At 30.9% G+C, this 24778-nt stretch overlaps 3 protein-coding genes across 3 annotated transcripts; 2 read left to right on the top strand and 1 right to left on the bottom strand.

Moving 5' to 3' along the window:
- LOC109359247 (CASP-like protein 2D1) lies at positions 1784–3321 on the top strand. Its single transcript, XM_019603837.1, has 3 exons — positions 1784–2088; positions 2163–2274; positions 3051–3321. Exons 1-3 carry the CDS (start codon positions 1904–1906, stop codon positions 3312–3314), a joined length of 561 nt encoding a protein of 186 aa, XP_019459382.1. The 5' UTR covers positions 1784–1903; the 3' UTR covers positions 3315–3321.
- On the bottom strand, positions 4285–5906 carry LOC109359246 (cyclin-U2-2-like). The gene is made up of 2 exons (XM_019603836.1): positions 5441–5906; positions 4285–4677 (listed from the first exon to the last, which is right to left on the bottom strand). Exons 1-2 carry the CDS (start codon positions 5848–5850, stop codon positions 4428–4430), a joined length of 660 nt encoding a protein of 219 aa, XP_019459381.1. The 5' UTR covers positions 5851–5906; the 3' UTR covers positions 4285–4427.
- Positions 10544–17050, top strand: LOC109361223. The gene is made up of 9 exons (XM_019606603.1): positions 10544–10869; positions 11920–11986; positions 12084–12161; positions 12503–12555; positions 13015–13098; positions 14229–14281; positions 14369–14433; positions 14540–14598; positions 16648–17050. Exons 1-9 carry the CDS (start codon positions 10630–10632, stop codon positions 16735–16737), a joined length of 789 nt encoding a protein of 262 aa, XP_019462148.1. The 5' UTR covers positions 10544–10629; the 3' UTR covers positions 16738–17050.

Genomic DNA, 24778 nt, shown 5'->3' with positions numbered 1-24778 from the left:
TAATAATAATTTTTTTAACTTGTAAAAAATAATAAATATGAGATTGAAGTGATTGTGCAAAGCATGTATTAGAGTAGCATATTAGGTGCAACACAGGAAAAAAGCCATTGGGTTTTATTTGTTTCAATTGGATTTTAATGAAGTCAACGAAAGACATTATATAATGTTCATGAATTAGAGGATTCAGTTGAAGCATTGACTTTCTTACTATATTAATGCTACTGCGTCAGTCATTAATTTTATGGACATATAATTATTTAGATATATTAACTAATTTAAACTATTGGATTTCCCTAAAATTGATGATTAAGACGTGAAGTAAGTTTTAAAATCTTACTATTTCAATCCCTCATGAATGAAGTTTGACAATACAAACGAACCTACACATCTAGAAAAACTTGTGTAAAGATGTATTTAATACGTCATATTTAAAAATAATTTCATATTTTTTTGTGATATCGTTTACGACAAAATTTTAATTAGAACTAAATTTTTAATATGTTCTCAAGATTTATATAAATACGTCTTCATACAAGTCTTTCTCATACGTCTTTCTTTACCTATTATGGATGTATTTGTTTGAGAATATTTTTTAACAAGATTACTTATTACAAGTTGCTTCTCACAATTGAAGTTACATAAAAGCTCAATTTAATGGGGTCATATAGTGAATGCACAACACACAAAAGTAAGGAATCTTTATTATGGATCTTTACAACGTCCCACAAGTTTTTAATTTCCAGAAAATTATAAGGAAATAATTAAAATCCAATAAAATAGAAAAAAAATACTATAAAAGTGTTAATTTATAAAGTTCAAGTATTCTTCAACAAGCTTAAACTTAGTCAATTTTATAAAGTTAGAATAATAATAAGGAAACTCAAATACCATGTTCAACATCTAATGAGGACAAAACATCAAGATCAAGACATTATTTTTTTAAATTAATTTAATAATATATTAATATGAAATTTAAAAATAAAGTTGTTTGTGTACTATATCTATATATATATTTTGTATGTATCTATAAATAAATAGGAATTTATCCTCAATTATTCTATTTCGTCAATTATTAATAATTGGATAAATTAGATTTTAAAAAATTAAAGTGCATTTAAATCATAGTAATTTTGAATTACTTGTAAATGTAAATATAAATATGTTTTATTTTAGATATAAAAATATGTTTTCAATCTTCTTTCGATTGAACCCACCCACAGTTGAATAACCAAATTCTAAAATTGATTATATTCACTTTAGGAAAAGTAGCAAAAGACCACATTGACATGAGGTAGTGGAACCAATCATGTTATGTTCACAATTTTGTTTTAAATATAATTATGAAGCGATATAATTCTGGGGAACAACAATCATACATTCGAAAGAAATTAATTACTCTCTCATAGGTTCGAGATATAATTGATTATTAAAAAACGGGATGGAGGGTTGGTATGTAAAATAAAGGTAAAATAATTTAAAAAAAAACATAAAATTCTACAAATGTTAAGTTTTATGTGTATAAACATTTACCAACAACCAACAAGTATTGGTCTAGTGGTATAAGGTCCTACAAAATCCTAGAATGATCAAAAAGTCAAAAGTTAAATTTCTAGAACCGACACTTGTTAGGAAAAAATAACAACATATCCTGTAAAGAACCCGAAAGAGTAAATAAATATCATTGGTAGTATAAAAAAAGACGTTTACGAACAACATTCTTATAATAAGGAACACCCACCAAACCAACCAAAGGAACCATGATTATTCTCTGAAAAAAGGACTCCCACTATTCTCACCACCCCCACCTACAAAATTCATGATGAGATCTCTATCATGCATTTCAATTCACATTATATTACACCACCAACTAAAATATTAATCTTTACCAATTTGCATACAAAATATGAGAACAAATATTCATGAAATTGCATCAAGAAAAAATCATCTTCCAATGCTTAAGCTTTTTGATTCATCTCTAAGGCTTTGTGTGGTTCCTCTATCTGTAGCAACCATATGGGTTACTGTGACTAATCAGCAAGATAATAGCATCTATGGAATGCTTAAATATAGCAACATTTTGGGTCTCAAGTAAGAATTAGTATAATTAATTTTCATATTTTGAGCCATTGATTTTGATTAATTGTTTAATTTGATTTTGATAGGTACATGGTTTTTGTAAGTGCTCTTTGTGCTGTTTATGCTCTTGTTGCTGTAGCTAGCTCATGGGTCAGATATCTTGTATCCAAACCTTGGATTTTCTTTGTCTCTGATCAGGTCTGTTGTTCTCAAACTTGTCGTTAATATCGTCCTTAACCAATCACAATGAAGCAACAATTGAAAAAGTCTTTTTAATTTCTTTAACTGACATGACATAATATAATTGGTTTGAGATAATAGATCTTTGTCCCTCAATAATGATTCACATACATTAATCTTTTTTATAGTCAAATATTATTATGTTATTAATTTTCAGTGGGTAGGATTTGAATCTTATGACTCATGACTCAAGCTAACCTTTTAATTCTATTTCTCCTTTTTTAATCTTAAACTTGGGTTTTTATGTTAGTTTTATATTGCTTTAATATATTAATTTGAAATTTAAATTCAATTTCACTCTTTTAATATATAACTTTTGAAAATTTTATACTCTCCCATAATCCTTCATAATATGTAAACACTAAAATTTGATGAGACTCTTCTAAAATGTAGTTAAGTGTATGATTTTAGTGTAGATTTATAAAGTAAAGTAAATGATGTTAGACCAAATTTTAATATAGATTTCTTAGTTGAGTTACAATGATCTCAGACTATTTATTACTCTTAACATTTAAAATGAAAAATATCTTTTAAAGTATTTTGGAAAATATATACTCAAAGATTAAAAAAATATAGATAATGGTATAATATCAAGTACTTTATAAAACTTTTGTGTATTTAATATATGGTGGAGATTTATATTTAATAAAAATAGAAAATTTTAGGGATATCTACTAAGTTTGCTAAAATTGATTTTTGCTTCTTAGCTTATTTGTAATTGATCCTATTTACAGATTCTAGCTTATTTGATGATAACATCAGTTTCTGCATCAATGGAGATATATTCCCTAGCTTATAATGGTGCTAAGAATATTTCATGGAGTGAAGCATGCAGTTCCTATGGCAGGTTTTGCAGCAAAGTAAAGTTGGCTATAATCTTGCATGTGTTTACTTTTTGTTGCTTCTTAGTTTTAGCTGTGATTTCTGCTTCAAGAGTTTTCAGTGTGTATGATCCCCCTTCTGTCATTTCTATTGAGATGGAAGAGGAAAGAGGTTAATTAAGGTCCGTAAAAGTAAATCGAGAATAGATTTGATAGACTATTATAACATCGTTCGATTCATGTCTTGCTTATTAAGGTTATTAGACCACTTATATTCCAGCTAGCTACTTTAACCAATGTCTATTTGCTTATTGATTACTTTCCTACTATCTTCCACTCCCGATTCCTTTGTTGCCCTTGCCTATTCTTGGATTTTCTTGAGGTTGGGACTCATCATTGTGAGTAGAGATGACAAAATGGGTCGTTCTAATTGTTTTGTATGTGTTCGTAAATATTCGCAAAAATTAAACGGGTGTAGGCATATCCGTATTGCGTTAACGGACAAAAATAAATGTCCTAACCGTTTTAAAATGAGCTGAGGGGCATGCGGGCGTCCCACGAGTATTGATGAATCATTTAAAAAGAAACAAATTAATATTACAAAATAAAAAGAAATTAAATGAAACAGTTGAGATATTTTTTTTTTTAAAAAAACTTTGATATTTTATACGAAATTGAACAAATCGCATTACATCACAATTTTTTGACACAATAAAATTTAAATCACATAACATTGTAATTTATTTGACATTTTCTTTTTTTCCTTTAATTATGTCTGCAAATCGTCCGCATTGCCCAGTAGAAATGTCTGTAGATGTAGTGGGCAAATGGGCAAATGAATAAAATTTGTATGTTTTGCTCGCAAAAATAATGTACATAAATAATTTAGGGATAATGTAGCTCCTACTTAATACACTCACATGGATATTTTGACTTAGACATAAACCACAGACAAGTTCAGGGTTAAAAAATACCAAAATACTCAGAGAAAAAGATATATACACTGACACTATAAGAGATTTTTTATACTGTCACTATATTATTCACCATTCATATTTTACCATTATTGATTTTGGTGTATGATGCATTCATTATGTATAAATCTTTACATAATGAATGCATCATTATGTAAAGATTTATACAAATACTTGCTAGAGAAATTGTACAATGCTCTTGCTTTGACTTAACTTCTTGTTGTCTCTAAATCCCAATACCCCAACAAACATTTAGAATTTAGATTTACACCAATCTATGCACATCAAAGCAAAATTCTCTAACCATACCACAAAATCACACCAACAATTTGTGTACATCTTCTCTATGCATTGCTTTGATTTCCTCTGCACATCGCAGGGCTCGTTCGATATGGTACCCTCCTCCGATGCCGACTTCCCTCTCTAAATGGCAGCAATAGCTATCAAAAACACTCAAATTCACATGCAATTTGAAACCAATCAAGAAAAGGAATTCCAGCTCTAACTTGTTCAACTCATTAGTTGTTAACCCACCAACTCTTCCAAAGTATGAATTTTTGTAGTTCCTATCAATCAAAAGAAACCATTTTTTTTTTGTTAATACATCATTTCCTTTGAATGTGAAAGCAAATTGGATAGTTGAGAAATTGACACATTATCAAACATGAATAGATACCATGAACCAAAATTCTTCGTGGTTTTAACAAAAATTGTCCCTTTCCTTTGCTGTTAAAAAGCAGTGTCAAATGTGAAATGTCAATAATTGAGATCAACATAAGCAAAATTTCTCTCCTCTTAACAAACCTCTTTATCAATGGAGCACATCTACTATGCTATAATCAGTGCTACTCTATATGTTATAAGCTATGAATAGTCAGAAAAATACTTAAAAATTAAATTTTAACTTAAATATATATTTTTTCAACTAATCACAAGCATATGAAGTAACACTAAGTGTGAGTCAGCAGATGTGCATCTCTTTATCAAATAATGTAAAGATTTCAAGATATAAGTTATAAAATTTAATCATAAAATCTCTTATTAACTGGTGTCCTAAAGTCAGAAATCAATAAAAAATAACATTTTATTAAAAAACACTATCAATTTACTAACAAAACATTGGTTTACTGCTGCAAGGCCTTTTCGAATCTGATATAAGCTAGAATGTCAAAAAATTGATTCTTAAGAGAACTATTTATTAAAATCAGATATAGGCTAACAATCACGCATTCCCGAAAGGGATAAATTCTTTATCTATATGACGATTAGAGTAAACATTGTGCAAAGAAAGTAAACAGAGAGAAACAAGGAAAGAGAAGAAAAACTCACATGTCTTCAACATACTTAGAAGCCACCATGATAGTTGTAATAAGAAGCCTATGCACATTTCTAGCATTGATTCTAAACCCATCATTTTTCTGACAAAACCTGTCAATATAAACATAAGCAACAACATAAACTGATGGTCCTACTCTAGTGTACCTGAAAATTCTCTCTAGATAAGATTGTATTGTCATGTTTGGAATCTCTCTACAATCAAAGATATTAGTGCTAATGGCCTTAGACAAGGAATAAGAACAATTCTTGATAATTCTCTCGGTTCTGGCCATGTTTCTCTCAATAAGTGAAGCCAGAACATTTATCACTAATGGGGTGTTGGAATCTTCTTGGTAGGAATAGGAATACAAATCATAACGAAGCTTTCTTGGGGAAATTGTTAGAGAAGAAGAATAAGCCATGTAGAAAATGGGAAAGTTGAGTTTCTTTTTTCTTTGGCCTTGTAGAAAGAGATTGATCCTAGAGAGAATTGTTGTCAAGCACAAAGTAATGGTGGGGTTTTGTTAATTTAGATATATATATATATATGAGGAGAAATTCGTTTACAGATAAGTTAAGTTATACTCAATCTCATTCATTTATTTTCTTAAATCCAACGAATTATATGGGTTAAAGAATATATTTGACATATAGTTACACTCATCCTTTTTCATTTATTTTCTCAATCTCCTCTATATATATATAATTGTCAATCTAAAAAAATATCTAGGACATATAATTAAAAGGTCTTTTATTACTCATAAAATATGAGGGAATATATTTGTTTATATAAAAAAGCAAGTTCATTTTAACTGTGCTAATATATATGAGATAAACAATTATTCTAGGTTGAGTTAAGTATATGTGATAATTGAAGGTCTAGTTTGGTAGAAGATGAAGATATTAGTAAAAATATCTAAGAGGTAAACTTTAAATTAACTCTAGTAGTAATAGGTGAAGTTGGCAAGTGAGGGAATTGGGGACTTGGGTTGGAAGAGGTAAATAATAAAGAAAGAAGGAAATGATTTGGGTATTGGCCATTTGGAAGGTGAGTAGAAGAAGCTTGAAATTGAGAAATAATGTTAACAAATTGTGAGTGTCACTGCTCTTTAAGTATGGAAAGTATAATTAACACCACTTGTGTGAAAATGAAACCATATCGAGACAATCGATAAGATTCTGATAATATATTAAAATTTTATTCTAATTAAATTTAATTCTAGATGATAATATCAAAGTCATAAAACATACTTGTCTCCAAATATAGTGTGTAATATGCGTCTCCATATTTTATCTTTAATTTAATCAATAATGATAACAAAGTATACTAACCTCTTTTTTCTTCTAAAGCTCTCACCGCACCCTTTATATTTAAAAATACAATTTGTTATGATTACATTTATTGGCAAATTTAGTGATAACAATTTATTTTCCTAACTAGGGAAAAGCAAATTTTACAATAAGAGAATGGGAAATGAAATGAGAAAAGGACAAAATATAGTAAGCAGATTTCAACTTACATGCACTCATAATTTATGATGAATCTTCGCAAGTTGACTTTTGATTGATTACAATTTAATTAAAGTGATTGGAAAATTAAATCTTTAAATTGAGATAGACCTTGCCGACAATGTGTGAAGGGTAAGAATGAAATTTGGACCCACAAAATTAGAGTGCATTTAAGCATTGACCCTTGCTTTTAGGATTTGTGGTATTTGAGAGTCCAAACTCCAAAGAAAGACCAAACAATTGTCAAGTCAACCAACGGGCGTTGGTTCAAGTGGTACATGTTTAATTCCTCTTAAGCAAGAATCTGGGTTTGAGTTTTGTAGATGGAAAAAATGTCCGTTAGGAAAGCTAGCCCCACGTACCTGTGGATGTTTGTCAAGTCAAAAAATCTAGATACTACCACACGTGCATGCGGCTAGATCCTACAATCTTCCTTTTCATCTCTTATTACACTCTCTTTGATTGGCAAAGGAAAATGGAAGGGAAGAAGAAGAAAAAATTGAAGGATGAAAATAAGTAAAAAGTGAAATGGAAAGTGATTTGTTTTGTTTAAAGGAAAAATGAAGGAAAGAAAATTAGAAATTTTTTCTCTCCTCTTGTTTGGTTGTGTAAAAAGTGAAAGGAAAGAAAAAATATGTGTTAATTATATAAAAACTCATAAATAAAAATGTCACATTTAAAACATTGTTGTTTTTACTACTTTGTTTTTAGTATATACTATCACAATTATTCAACTTTTTATACACTTTCAATTATCTTAACTTGAGATAAAATTATTATATCTTTTATTACACCTAAGGAAGACACAATTAATCTATTTGAAACATTAGTAATGAAATTTGATTACACAAATGAGAGTATTATAGTCTTTTTCATAAAAAAAATTGTTTTTCCTCCACTTTTCCACTCACATTTGGGGGGAAATTAGCAGGGGCCACATTTCTTTTATCTCCCCCCATTTTCCCTTGTCAACCAACAAGGAAAAGTTATTTTCCTCCTTTTTTCTTCCACCATTTTCATTCCTTCCCTTTTTAGTAGTACCAAACACAATCTTAAGCTCTCTTTGGTTAAGAGAAGAAAATGGGTTAAGTGTGAGAAAGAAAAGAGTTGAGAAATAAAGTGAATTTTTCTATTGTTTAATACAAGAAAAAAAATAGAAATATGTGTTTTCTTCTCTCTTTAGTTTATTTGATTGGATAGAAAAGAAAAGGAGTGAAACAATGCAATTTTTTAAATATCAATAATATCTAATAGTTAGTAAAAATAACATATTTAATATTATGAAATATATTATTTTAACTATTAGTTTTTTATTTAAGAATTTTTTTATGTAGTTGTAGTGTATGGATTATATATGTTGTCACTGCGTTATTCATTATTTATGTTTTATCATCATTAATTCTTCATAAAAAGTAATATAAATGAGTTGTGAATATTGTAAAGAAAGAAATTTTGAGTCAAGTCATTTTTTTACTCTCTTTCTTTTCCCTCTCAACCAAATGTGAGAAACTTCTCATTTCTCTTCAACTTCTCTCTCCTTTATTCCTCACTTTTCTAAATCTACCTTACCAAAACCAAAGCTTGCTATTCAGGATGCTTGAAATATATTATTATATGAGGTCTCACATTGTCCAATATTAGAATAAAGTAGAATATAATGTTATATATTGGACTCAAATCCCTTGTTATTATGTGCACCAAATAGAAGCACCAATTAAAAACACCCAACAGACACTTGGGCATATAAGTGTGATAAAACTTGTAATCATTATTCTCTAATAATATATTGGTAGCCACTCAATATTCTCAAGGATATGAGTATAATTGGTTGAACCCTGTTACCAAATTTTATTGTCTTATTCTCTTCTATTTATTCTATGCATTTTATTTAATTGTTTGTGGCTGATGTTCTACAACGATTACTGTACCAACTATTGGTATCATAGCCAATTGAGAGATGACTCTTAACCCATGGGTCAGATAACAACTAAATATGATGAAAGCATGTTGACTAGACAAGGTGTGTCAAAGGTATTGCACGAGGATAAATATATAAGTTGAAGGATAATGAAACATGATGTAACAGGGTGGGGCCACATTTGTGTTGGATCCAGAACCCCAGAAGTCCATGTATTAATTTGAGACCAAGGTGGAGATATTAATAAAGGTGTTGAGTCTTATGCTGACAATATCTCTCCAGATATTGAGAGAATGATCTCATGTGAGATGAGAACTAGAATATCCTAATAGCATGTTAACAACGTCATAGGGAAATATATTAATTGCTAGCTAATCCAAAAAAGCAGAGATGCACTGTCCGACTTTGATGTGGAGTGTAACATATGTATTGACTTTGATACAAGATGTAGCACATACGTCGATAGAGATGTAGAGTGTGACATGAGTATTGACTTAGATGTAAGTATGTGACACGAATATTGGTTAGCATTGACACAAGGTATGTCTTATGGGTATACTTCTTATGATGACGTATGATAGTTCTTTTAATTTTGATTGTTGGACTAGACAATGATGACAGCGGTAAGGGCTTTCAAAGGAAGCTCCAAGATTCAGTTTGACTGAGTATTAAAGAAGACGATTGTTGATGAACTTTTGTGTAGATGTTCCATATATCAAAAGATTTCCTTAGAATATATGGCTAGGTGGTGTGTACCATTAGATGACGGTAAGGGAAACTGCACTATAAGTTTGAGAGCTAGACTTTTAGTAACATCGTCAAGAATACTTAGAAGATTTATGTTGTAGGAGAGCAGACTCTTATGTGGAGGAGTTGTTAAAGATAATTAGACATTAAGCAAGGTGAAGTCAAATATTCGCTTAGGTAGAGATTGTTGTGTAGATTTCATAAGGAGCGAGATGTCCGTCTATTTCATTTGAGATGGAGATTGTTAGGGATATTTGAAATATGTTATTATATTTAGCCATACATTGCCTAACATTATAATATAGTAGAATATCAATGTTATATATTGGACTTAGATCCCTTGTTATTATGTACACCAAATAGAAGCACAAATTAAAAATAGCCAATGGACACTTAGGTCCATGGATGTGTTAAAACTTGTAATCTTTTATCTATAATAATATCTTGGTAGCTACTTAACGTTATTGGGGATGTAGATACAATTAGCTAATTCATGTTACCAAATTCTATTATTTCTTCATTTCTATTTATTTTATGTCATTTATTTGATTGTTTGTGATAAATGTTGTACAATGATCGTTTCCACTGCACAACACTTGCCATGTCCATTTTCTTCTTTATTGTTTCCTCATGTTCTTCTCTTCAACATATATATATATATAGTGATTGATGTGAGGATAATATATTATTATAAGACATGAGAACAAATAATATGAATCATTGAATTTTATTTTAATAGTCAAAATTATCATTGGTAATTTGGGCCATGCCCACCGCTCTTCGCACATTTTGGGCGGACCAGACATGAAAAATGTACACATTCTAGGCGGACCAGACATGAAAAATGTACCCATCCAATATGCCATTTTCTCTCTATTGGTCAGGGAATAAAATTGGGCATGACAATGAGATACCATTGGTAGTACAAGTGGAATAAAATTGGTGAGGGAAAGACACCACGCTAGTGGCTGATATAGATAGTTTACTCAACTTTGTAACATTAGGGACAAAACTCTCTTCTACGGCAATGACAGCGGTGGCGGAATCATCGGAATCGGAGACAGCCTCAGCTCCGGTCAACAACTCAACAAAAACTACCAATACTCGATTCCTAGATGAAACGGCGCCGTTTCTTGATTACGCTCTTCAACAGGTCCAGTTATATCATAAGGCCTTAAACGACGCCGTTGAATCTGCTCTCGATGCTTCCATTTCCCGTTTTTCTCAAATCCGTTCAACTTCTTCTGCTCATTTCAATCAAACCTTGGTAACTATTATTTTTTATTTTTTATTTGTTTCCCCAGAAAATTAAAAAATAAAATTTTGAATTTGATTCGTTATATAATATGACCTAATTCAATTGGTTTCGTTTTTTTTTTTTGCTTTTTTGTTCAATAATAACAATGGTATTATTATTCATGTGAAGATTTTGTTTTTTCCTTATTGTATTAGTTTCCAGAGGAAAACAGAAAAGAATTGGGAAAACCAAAAAAAAATGAATGAACCATTTAGATTTTGATGTCTTTTGATCTAATCCCTTGATTTTCACGGGTTTCGTGGTTTCGGATTTGTGACTAGAGGTAGGGAGATATCACCAGTGATCTTATCAATTAGAGTGTGACATTAGGGTCCTTGTGCCTGATTTGGAGTGACTTAACTTATACAGTTATACATATCAGGTTGTTACTATTAGGGTTGTTATATAGTTTGAGGTATGATTCCCTCTTAATTTTGCGAGCTGAGTTTCGCGGGCTTATCTTGCCAATGGCTTGCTTAAGCTGTACAAGTCTATAACTTTGTAATGGAAACAGTTAGTGTGGCATTGGGACCATAATGGGCCTTGGTGCCAACTCGGTCTAAAATCCGGTCTAGATAAGATTCCCTCTTGATCTCGCGAGCTGAGTTTCGTGGGCTTGCTTAAGCCGTGCAAGTTTATAACTTTGTAATGAAAACAGATGGTGAGGCGTTGGGACCACAATGGTCCTTGGTGTCAACTCGGTCTAAAATCCGGTCTAGATCAGTTTGTTTCTTATTTTTATTTTCAGTGAGAATGCTTTCTTTAAGTAATACTTACCTGAATACTATTTCGTTTTCATTGTATTCCCTGTTTCAAAATATCAGGAAGAAAATGGGTATGTAAAAATCAACGGACTGTTGAAAACAAGATAACATTTCTGTAATCATTGTGAAAACATATCCATTGAAAATAAAAAGGGAAACAAAACTTTGATAACAAACTGTCGCCCTAACATTTGCAAAATACTTTAAATGTGTGAATGGTTTCTTATGTTATGCGACTAATTTCTGTTGCCTGTAGGATTCTTTGGATGATATCAAGTCTCAGTACAATGCTTATGAGGGTATTTTGATCGGAAAGATCAAAGGTTCGCGTTTTGGTGGCTTGGTGTTTTATTTGCTGAAGATAGGTTCTTCTTTTGGAATTCAAGCTTCTAAAGTTTCACTTTTAATCTTCCATTGCAGAAGGTGTACTTGTAGCAGCTTCACATCCTATGATAACATGTGGGGCCACTGCTGCCTTGGGTCTTGTAGTACTTAAAAGTAAGGGTTTATGCTTTTATTTCATCCCTTTTCAAATTAGAAGTTTCTAGTCAAAAGAACGAAATAATCTAATATTTCATTGTTCATGCTGCATGTAAATTTATACTTGTACTGTAATGAAGCTGTCAATTGTACATAGAACTTTCTGGATAATTGATATTAAGGCCATGGCCAACCCTTGAACCTAAATTTCAATGTCAGTAATTTGCTTATAAAATATTCATATCAGGCTTCAATTTTACTATTGTTATCAGAGGCAACACTATTGACATTCTTCTAAATGTTCAACATGTTATCTAATAGCAGATTATTATTATTTTTCTTTAAATTTTACCCTGTAGGGCCTCGTCGGATCTTATACTATAACACCTTGCGCCTTTTTGTTAGTGAAGAGGTGAGTAGCCTAATTATACTTGTCATTTAAACAAAAGACACAAGATTTATTACAAGTTTCCAACAAAGATTAGTGAAAATTTATTCCTGTTAAGCAAAATCAAAGTTTCCAACAAAGACTAGTGAAAATCTATGTTTCAACTTTGCCATCACTATTTAGAATGTATGTTTTATGAATGAGTTATCACATCTAATAGCATATATTGAGAGAGTATGTTTTTTCATGGGGGCGACCACCACATTTTATATAACATTTCTGCCCCTGGTTCAAGTATGCATTCTTTCCTTAATTGAAGTTTTTTTCCTCTCCTTTTTACTGCTTTTTTGAAATGTTGTTTAGATCTTTAAAAATGTTTTTTCCTATTTCGGTATATATTCTGAATACTTGGTGAACATATATGATTGATGTGAAATGTTCAATTACCTGGGTTATTGCTTTGGCATTTGTTTTTGGGTGTAGTCTTTGATTTCCAGAGCCAGTGTTGAATTGAAGGAGTTGAGGAAATCAATTGATCTTCTAAAAGCTGAAGGTGAAAAGTTGGAGGTAAAAAATATGTTTCATATATGTTCTCATTGAAGTAGTTTTATATATTCTATCATTTAATTTTCAGCTTTTTCATGCATTAAAAGTTCCAATTTTCAACACAAAAGGATCAATATAATAAAATCTTTAGTAGAGGGCTGGTGCTCTGGTTAAACAACCAGGAAAAAATAAGCCGAATCCACATTTACAAACTGGTGAAGTAATCCTTTATTATTGTCAGAGGCTCAGAGCCATAAAGCCCCCTCAATTCAGAGAGGAATCCTTATCCTAATTATTAAAAAATTCTATCCCTGAAGATAAGTCTACTCTTGACCTTCTTAACTATCTTGAGCAGAAAGAAAATGGAAGAAATGCATAGAGGAAAAATGTCGGTGCAACAATACAATACTTTTGAAAAGTAATCCCCTTTTGTAATTGAGTCTGCGTCATTGTAGCTTCTCCTCATGATTAGTGTATGCTTGTTAGCTGCCTTCTCTCTTCTTTTTTCCTCGATCCTAATCCTATAATTCCTCAACATGGTAGACAGATGCCAGCCACCTTGACTGAGTTTGTCTTTTCCGCTGTGTTGAATTCATCAAACTTCACTGTATATTTTTAGTTTATGTTTTATTTTCCCTCTCGGCCTCTCCTAGCAGCTTAGTGTGAAACCCATTTAAAGAACAGAAAAAAGGAAGGTGGAACAGTATTGTCATATTTCAAGTTAGTGCAGCCATCACTGTGCTGTTTTTTGAACCTCCTGCTACCAATGAATGGTTGCCAGTGCTGCAAAAAAGTGTTTAGAGGAAACAAACCGAGAAATAGGGTACTCAGCACAAGATATTTCCCCTTGTCTCAAGGCAGTAGGTAAGTCATCATCTGTGTTAGGAGCGCAATCAATCAAATTCACAGGTCATTGTGTTCTGGTACTCACCATCGGTTCAGACATTTGTAGTTGAGTTTGGACCAGTTCATGTTGTTTCCTCCATTGATACACCACCTCTGGGGAGCTGGCTTTAGCCCTTGCGAATGTTCATTCATTTAAGATTATTGTAGGAACTTGGTTTTACACTTGCCATTCATACCATTTCATAGACCTTTTGCAAACTTGAGCTAACCTATTGATGGCATTTTATTTTACTTATTGTTTTCAGAAGAGTGCAGTACATGCAGAAGAGCAACTCTTACGTGGAAGGACAAAACTCAGGTTTGCAACTCACAAATGTAGAGCTGTAACATTGACTTTGTATTTCTGCACTCATACCTGTTATTTACAATTCTTATTTCATTGTAGACAAGCTGGAAAGCAGATCAGAAATGTGATTAACTCTGCACATAAAATTGAAAAAAAGGCAGGAGGTACACAAAATATGATGTTTGCTTTGATAAGTTACTGCTTGTCAATGAATAATCTAGTGTTGGGGCCTCGTGCTTTCGATGATTTGGCTTGTTTTTGGTGCATTAGGTTTAAAAGATATCCTTGGAGAACTTCCTAGAAGAGAAGCATCTTACTTCCGGTCACAGGTAATTATTCTGTTGGCAGGACCAACCTCTTATTTGACAGATTGGCATGAAAGTTTTCGAGAGTTAATGCCATTGTAAAAACATTGTTATTTTCTTTGGTCCTCATAATATAGAATGATAGGTAATTACAACAATAGTTTAATGCATAATTGTATATGTAATGGATCCAGCCTAGGCTTCAGCTCAAGCAGGGGACTTGGTCATTACCTTTCTTTTAACTACTGAGATTGGACATTGAAGAATACAGTCTTCAATACCAATTAATACAACATGCGATGAGTAACATTAAGCAGTATGAAATGTTTGTTCGGGAACAAATTAAGAGTGGAATCAAATTGGAATAAGTTCAACTAGAAAGATAGAATGTAATATTCAATTTCTTGTTTGAACGTGTTAGAGTTAGCTCTATCTAATTTTACATTGGAATTTAGAGTGTAGGAAACAGTTCATTACATATTCATCTTGTAAATGTAACATAACATGTTTTAATGCTGAGTGTCAATCACTCATGCAACTTCCTCATATTCTCTCTTGTTTGTATATGGTATCACTAAGCCACCCGAGTTCCTCCCACTTAGTGCTAATGTGCTCTTGTCCGTTTTGCCCCCTCAACTGTCGGCTTACCCAGCTCTGTCAGACGTCTTTGGCATCCTACAAGCCACTGTACTACCTTGTAATGGTTTCATTTAACCCAACCCAACATGCCTTCCTACAGTATTTTGTGTGGTGCACCTAAAGTCGTTAGCTTCATCCATCCCATCGAGGAACAATGCAGAACCAAGGTCAACCAACAATCTAAAACTGTGAATGTCTCCCTGTCTAGGCAAGCATGCAGTCCGCTACAGCTAAATTATTATAAATTTTTTCCCTAAATGATTACTCCCGTTGTGTCCTAAATAAGGAAATATTAAATTCCCACCCTTTCCCCCACAAATTCTTACCCTTAAAATAATCCAATTGAAACAGACTATAGAACTCAATCGAGTTGTGCTTGTGGAGCCCTTTTGGTAACAAATTGAAGAGGGTGGAAATGAAGAGAAAGGAGGAGTGGAAGTTACAATATAGAATATATTTTTTGGTCTTTTGTTTGATGTGATATAATTAGATAACTGAAATTGAGAAGAAAGTATTCTCATATTTCATGGACACGATTATGGTTAGACACTTAGGCTCTTTTGCTCAGGGGTGAGGTTACTCTTTTGGCATCTCTATATTGCTCCCCCCAATGGGTTTTTTGGAGGTTTTTCTTTGTTAGACATGCAAAGGGATTGACATGCTCCGTTGCATGGTTTCGTAGCATAGGTTATGTCTTTCGTTTTTGTTATGTCTGTGAGGATAGCTTATGCTCCTTTTCTTTTTAACTTTTCTCTTCTCACCTGATAATATTCCACTATTTTATCAAAAGAAGAGAAGATTAACTATGAAGGGTAAGAAAACTATTAATAGTATAAATGAAGTGGAATGATGGTATGAGTAAAAGAGAACATCATCAATTCACACCTCATTTCTTCACAGTTTTCACCATTCGATTACTGTGGGTTATTTTTGTTTTCTACATGCCTATACTTTGACTTAATCACATACCCTCATATGTGAGGTGGTGTGTTTCTATACAGATTTTCAGAATCACATTAGATTCCCACTTCATTTTGCTTCTACTCAGTCAATTCTCCAATGAATGAAACACATTCTTTTAGTGCATGATAACATGACAAGCTGCATAATTTGAAGATTCATGCCAATTATATAGTTTATTAGTGCATCTCATGGTTTCATTTATCCTAGCCTAGTGCTTGCTGATTTTTGTTTTTGGTCCACCATATAAGTTGCTGAATGATTAGATTTTTTTTAGTGCACAAATGTTGAAGAAATGAACAACTATTCTGCATCCACATCAATCACTTTTCATCCTTTTCAATATGCAACTTTTAACAAGCTATGATGGAATAGAGAAAACATTGGCAAGACTAATGATTTTTCCATATACTGATTTATTAGATATTTTCTTATCAAATGCAAAAGACTGATGTTACATTCTTTATCTGGCAGGTTTCCAAGCTTGCTTCTGAGGCAAAGCAAGAAAAAAAATCACTGACCAAGGAGGTTTCTAAAATTAGCAACTATGGCATCTCAGTTTGACAATATTTGCTTCAACATTCTCTAATTTGGGTATGTATTTTGAGTTTTCTGATAAGGACCATCATATACTGTTAATCCTTCTGACTTTCTCTTGAAGAATAACACAACCCTCCATTTTTTTTATATAAAAAGTTCCTTTTGGTTTATGAAATGTGGAAGTGAGGGAGGACCATCCCCAAAGTAGAGATTATGGGTCCTTAAAAAACAAGAGTAGGGATTATGGAGTGAAATGTAATAGAAGAAGAACATAGTGGTTGTATACCTGTTAAAAAAGTTTACTACATATCTTTATTAAACTTTGTTTATTTATTTATATCTTTATTTATTTTAAGATTTAAGTGAATGTAATAAGCACCTAAAATAACGTGTATCTAATAATGTAAGGCTCTACTAGATCTCTGAAAGAGGTTGTTGGGAGAGGTAGTCATACGTCCTTGCTCTTGGTCCCGGATAAATGGTGTTGTCAACTTCTCATGTCTTATTCATAATGTTTTTATTCTTGAAATTACAGCACAACCACCATGATCTTCACCACGGCTCGCTGTTTCCCTCCCACCCTATCACCACGTGGCCACCACTCACCGCCGCTGCCTCCCACCCCATCACCACCTCACCATCCACTTCCAAACTCTCGAATGAAATTAGAATAAAAAAGACACATATTTCCACTTTTTCACTTGCAACTTCCACTTCCTCCCTTTTTCCCTTATAACTTAAGTCTTCATTTATGCTCATCTTCTCTCCTTCCATTTCTCATTTCATGATTTTTTTTTTAAATAATGTGTATGACCTAACCAATTTAATGCAAATTGATGGATCATTGTTAAACAGATGTAGTTAAATCAGTTGACAACGGTTTGATTGCTTAAGTGATCAGTTGATTGGTTTATCGGTTGAACCAATCAGTTCAATTCGAGTTTAATAACATCAATTTTTTTTACAAAGTACTTTGTCTAGTGCAACTAACAACAAGGAATGAAAAATAAGTAAATCCTATTTCAAAGACAAATAAAAAGTTGAATTTCAGTACTCTTGCTGTTTCATTTCCTTCTAAACATATCCTTAACATCACGTTGAAACAGTAAAGCTATTGGAGAAAGTGTAAAATATAAAATAATATCAATTTTATCTCTTATATTCTTGGGAGGGACACTTGTCATATTCGTTGACTTATAATGATTGTCACTACATGTATCATAAGCTATGAATTATCAGAAAAATATTTAAAAATTAAATTTTAACTTAGATATATTTTTTCAACCAATCATAAGGTCATGACACATGGAGTGACACTTATTATGGAATAACAGATGTGCACCATGTTGGGAGGGGCATCCACACCCCCAAAAGAGATTGGTTCTTTATCCAAAAATGTGAAAAATATCATTAATAGTACCGAAAAATATCAATTTCATATACAAATATAGGAGAACCTATGAACCACCTCATTGGACTTTGTACTAGTATCCCCTTACATTTGGATTACATTTTTCTCAATCTCTTCTCACTACCTAGGAACATGCAAAAGAAAATAAACATGGAAAATGGAAATGATAAAATCAAGACATTGACCACCGTATATGTTTAATTTAATGCTATTGTTATAGTACAATAGTTGTTATGAACATAGATGACTAATTATACACAAATCTAAATCTAAGCAACCTTTTTTCAATAATTTTTTTTTGGTTTCTCACAGTTATCCTCACATTGGAGGCAATCTTGTCCGAGCCGGGAACATCCACAAATACGTGGGGCTAACTCTCCCAACAGACATTTTTTTTATCCACAAGACTCGAACACGAATTCTTGCTTAAGGGAAATCAAACATGTACCACTTGACCAACTTCCTATGATAACCTTTTTCCAATATGATAACATTGATTTGTGCTCCATTACTCCTATCTATTAGAATTAGAATTCATTTCGTACAATCATAAAAAAATTATTGTATGGATTAAATTAATCACCAAAAGTTACAAGTGGTAAGAGTTGACATTTTCTATAATAATGCAATACATTTGTCACAATCATAGGCTACCCACGTGTTCTTCGTGCTGATTTAAAATATAAAATTTTCACCCTTAGATTTGATAGATTTCTCATAGAACTTTTGTATTTTACTAACCTATCTTATAAAATATAAGAGAAAAAGAAAGATGATTGTATTTATATTATAAGAATTTTTTATATTATTATTATATTATTTATCATTCATATTTAAATAAAAGTGATGTAAATGAGTAATAAATAATATACTGAATATATAAAATTTTAAACTAATAATATATAGATATTATACTAAAAATATAGTATCACTATGGAGCAAAATCTGACTCTAAACTTATGAGATTTTAAATTATCCAAGATCTTCATAAGCAAATGGAAGTTGATGTGGAATTTCTTTTTACATAGACCAAAAAGCAAGGTAATATTTTTATATTTCCTAGATCATTTCATAACAATGAAAAGCTAGTTGAGTATGATCGATGTTGAATATATTAGGAGAAAAATATGTAAGTATATCCACTTAGACAACTTGCTAATAATAGTGTTTGATTTTCTAAAAGGAAATGCAATAATAAACCACTTTAATGGAATTATAATATTCACCTTCATTAACATCTTTCTAAAAAAGAAGAAGAAGAAACTTTATCATATATATAAAACATGAAAGTAAGCAAATTAGATTCGTTACTAGCTAAGGTGAAAATATCACAAATATATAAGACTTACACATAAAACTCAAAGAAGAGAAGAAAAGGGTTTATTTCAATAAATAAAAACTAACTTTATACAATTATCTAGACTTCTACTTTTTTATATTAATGGTACTAAATATAACTTTTGTGTGCAATAAAAACTAAAATAACAAGTTGTATCTTATCTTACAACTCCTAAATAATTGGTAAATCTTCTAGATGAGTGGAAGATAATATCTTGGTCATAGAAACATGATAATATAAATCCTAAGCGTGGGAAACTAGGGTAACCTCAATAGCCAGTTAAAATACTAGAAACTTTTGAAACCAAATGCATTCGGTCTATTAGGAAGTAAGTCTTATATCAAAATTAAATTCATTATTGAAATATTTTATTGAAATCTATTCAATCTATTCGATAATGAATGTCATACAACCCAAATGACATCAATCTATTGGGAAGAATCGGTTGTATGACATTCAAACCAAATGCATTCATTATCGAAATCTATTGAGAAGTAAGTCTTATATTACTTGTTGCTTCATTGTCTTGGAAATGATTTAAATAATGTTGGATTATTCCTCTCATTATCAATTGATTTTGAGATAAATCATTAACATGATATCAAAGTCAAAGCCCAACTTATCTCCATATCTCATTGGCCAAAAAAGGTCTTTTAGTCATGTGTCAAAGGTAATCTTTCACTTGATCGGTAGGCTCTTGTAGAGATCACATTTTAGAAAATAAGTCTCATATCGCATACCTTTTATCTCAAAAATAATTTAAATACATGTTGAGTTATTTCTGTCATTGTCAATTGGTTTTGAGAATGAACCTAAACACTTATATCAATTGCTAGACACACCTTCTAAGATGAATTAAAAAGCTCCCACACAATCATGTGCTAAAGACACCATAAATACATAATCATGTGCTAATTATCATTTCATTAAAACAAGATGCTAGCTTATAAACCACACACTAAAATTTCCTATTTCATCGGATCTAAGAATTTACTTACAGATTTTGCTCAGAGATTAAAATGAAACTATAATATATGCATAATACTAATAGCTTTGACAAAACAAATGCATGTACTTTGGTGCTTGAAAAAAGAAGTAACGAATATAAAATATCAATTTCATCTCAATTCAAATTTTATGTCCATATAATAAATATTATATAAAAAAAATAAAAGTTACATATCTACCAAACTGGAACCTCGACAAGTGAGACGGACACATCAATAATTTCAAATCAGATCACAAGGCACAAGTCAAGCCCTTGATGCATCCCAAACGAGTTCTAGGTATCGGATATGTTCAAGATGATGCACACATTTTTCCGAACGACCAGCCTGCACCTGGCCACGTACGACTATGATTCGACATGAAAGATGATTCAGTCGAATTGCTCACATCGTCATAGACAAACGCACCAGCATGCTTGGGAAAACTTGCTAGGGCATTTGGGAAAGCCGCATGATAAGCCATTCTGACCCACACATGATCTTTTATTAAAATTTTATGTCTCCCAATATTATCAATTAATAGTTGGCAATCTAAATGTATGGTTGGTATTGATTTGAATGATTGCATAGAAGAACGAGAATTGACTCAAGACTTGCATGTGTCATATGTTTTGTTAGATCCTACATTAGGAAAGTTGCTTGTAAATTGGACAAGTAAAGGTGGTGGATGCATGGTTCACTAATATGTATTATTTTTTAACATATATTGAAAACAATCACTTGTTGAAAATAAATTATTTTTCATTAAAAAAGTAGTTATCAAATTTTATGATAAATTATTGTTCTAATTGATATAAATTGACTATTATTTCTATTTGAATAGAGGGGAAGAAGCATGTGACTCATGTTGATGATGGATTGCAAAAAAAGAAAGTGTGGACAAATGAAGAACACCACTACTAGTCTCAATTTTTTTGCTATACAACATAAAAGAATTATGATGTTGATATATGAAAGAGATAGTTGGTAATTGTTAATACATAAAATATTTTAAAATAGTTTAGTTGGACTAATATAATGTTAATGAATAAAATCACTATTTTAAATTATGGTTGAGATTAGATTCTGTTTACGACAATTATAAAAAAATACGGCTGATGCGATCACAATATTATTATCGAGACTAAGAAAAAATAAATTAAAAGATAGAGTAGAATGGAAGGAATAGACATGATCTACACATCCCTCTTTTCCTTCGAAGAAAAACAAAATTTGTCCAATTCTTCTAAACATGATACTCTTTGGATATTGTGTTGATATGTAACTATTGTTTCTTATTGTCCTATGCATAATAAATGACCCTACAATCTATGCTACTTGGATCTCACAAAAGTGTGTATTTCATACATTGAAATAAGCAACTTTAACTTCTAAAGTCATTGGGAAGATAAATTTAAAAAATGAGTTTTACTATAATATATATTATTCATATTTAATTTTTAAAAATAATAACATAAGTAAATAGTAGATAATTTATTGATTCTATATAAATTTTTACATCAATAATAAAAAGTATTATACTCTTAAAAAAGTAGGCAAGAGATATTTTAATTTCATTTAGATTGCGGTATTTTGAATTTGGTTTTTGTTTTTTTCATCATCAAAAATAAAAAAATTCGATAAATACACACCAATCATAAAATCTATAAACTTGTTTATTTTAATTTTTCTCTCCATCATTAACTACATTCTCTTATGTGCTATTATTAAATAAAAAAATAATGTTATGATTGTATACCTTGTTTTCCTACATGTACAAACTAGTTATACATAAGAAAAATATTTTAAATCTTTGTCAATTGTTTTTGTCTTGGTTGCAAAATTTGGCTTTATGCAATTGGGGTCTTTGCTCTTTAATATATCCTTTCTTTATTTGGATTATCTTTTATCTTTTATTTTTTGTTGATAATTTCCTACTTGAGAGGTTTTTCTAGACAACATTATTTATTCAATAAACTTATTTTCCTTAAAAGAAACATGTCACTAACACATAAAGTTGCTTCTTTTGTTGTCATTCATAAGGTCCCCAACCACGTAGTAACCTTCCACAAGGGTCAGACAAGATTTGTAAATAAGGATGGTCATAGAGAACATGTAACTCAATATTGTGGTTGTAGTGATTGATGTAACGACATCACATCATATTGTAACGTACATCAAATATAATGTGGCCAAAATGTAATTACGTCGGACTGCATCAAGCTACATCAAATACCAAAATATTTTTCTAATGATCTGACAAAATAATTCACACTGCAATGGTTGCAATCCGCCTCACAATAACCATAATGATGACAATCACGACCAAAATTGCAATTAAAACACTAATTTTTAGTTAATTTAGCATAAGAGCATACGGAATAATTCAATTACGCCCGAATCGCAATTTAAAACACTAATATAATGCGGACGAAACGCAATTACGTCGGACTGCATCAAGCTACATCAAATACCAAAATAGTTTTCTAATGATCTGACAAAATAATTCACACTGCAATGGTTGCAATCCGCTTCGCAATAACCATAATGATAACAATCACGACCAACATCGCAATTTAAAACACTAATTTTTAGTTAATTTAGCATAAGAGCATACGAAAAAAAACATAATTTGATTACATGAAGTTGATGAATTTATTGCATTCAAAAGCCTAGTGAGAAAGTATTTGGTTGGTTTCTAATAAATGGTCAGAACTAGCATAGTGAAGGAAGCCTTATCAGCTTATGTACTTGGAGATATTACACAAAATACTGGTCAACACTGTAAAAGCATTTAAGAAAAAATATGAACACAATTTCACTATCTAAATATAAAGAATAAACTATGTCCCCGATCATTTAAAATTATAGTATGTGTCATATTTTTAAGTTTTAAGAATATTTATATAGAAAATAATTAATTAAGATATATGTCATAATTTTAGTGGCTGAAAAAAATAATTTATCACATAGACCCGAATCTTTATCCTCATAAATATATGGCCAAGAAACCAAAGATACATAATATTTTATAAATTTTACATTGTCATTATAAGGTATATTTTATAAATGTCTTAGTACGTAATACACAGTACTCCAAACTCGATACGTGTTACATAGAATAAATGATGAACTATAGAAAAAAACCAAAGATAAATTCTTCCATATACATAATATTCTTTAAACTTAGTGATGAAGATTTAAGATCCACAAGGGTAAATTATAGTATAGAAAGAAATGAAATTAGAGATGAAATTTCCCTACTTCTAATCAAGAAACTTCAATGATTCATTGACATGGACAAATAATAGAGATGACCTAACACTTAAAGGCCTTCAATTCACCTCAATAGGTTGAGTCAGGATTCTCTCGAATAATAGAGAGGCAACCGAATACTTTTACATTTATATATAGGGGTAAAAATGTTAAATTATATAACATTTTTTCTCTTGTTTTCGATGTATTTGTCTCTTTATTAATGAAGATGATATTAACACCAAGGTTCAACTAAGCAAGCCACGAAGAGAAAGAACGTAGGAATTGAAATTCTTGTGTAATATTTCTATGCAAAAAGCTTACTTTAGTAAATGTATAATAGTTTTTAACAACTTTTATGTGTGAGTTAAATTAACCTTTGCGTCTCTGATTTGAACTCCAATAAAATAATATTTTCCAATGACTTCATGTTAACCAAATCTTATGCAAGAAACTAATAAATCATTAATACTATGATTATTGTTATTGTTACAATTATTGTGATATGGAGTGCAAGGTGAAATCATTTTTTGTTCACAAAATGCAAAAAATATAATTATTCTAATTCAATATATTTTTCTATTTGTAATTTTTGCATAGATTTTTATTCATTTTGGAAGTTTGCACTATCTCAATTAGTGATTAATTTAAGTTAGGTTTGCAAAAAAAAAATATATATGTAATAAATTTGTAAAAAAAAATAATGGAGATAAATATGTACAGTTTTTTTTACTGTTAATAAAAAACAATTTTCTAATGAAAAGAAAATCAAAGCTTCTTCCTCTAATTTTCATCATCCAATTCCCCTATATCTTAACTTTCCCAAAAAATTTCCTCTTGTATCAAATTTTCCCATACCCACTTTACTAAAATAAAATTAGTCAAAAAGCCTCATTCACTTCTTGTACCTCTTTGTTTCTATAGTTCATAATTCAAATCTTCCTTATTTCTTCAATTTTTCACTTTCATTTCCCACCCACGATTGCAATGTTGCGGCCACATGACGTATAATGCAATTTAAAAATAGGTATATACCATGCATTATCCTCACAAATTAAAAAGAAAATAAGGAAT

This window comes from Lupinus angustifolius, chromosome LG11, assembly GCF_001865875.1.
Source record: "Lupinus angustifolius cultivar Tanjil chromosome LG11, LupAngTanjil_v1.0, whole genome shotgun sequence".
Lineage (NCBI taxonomy): Eukaryota > Viridiplantae > Streptophyta > Magnoliopsida > Fabales > Fabaceae > Lupinus > Lupinus angustifolius.
The sequence above is the reverse complement of the archived record's forward strand: the minus strand, read 5'-3'. Positions and strand labels throughout refer to the sequence as shown.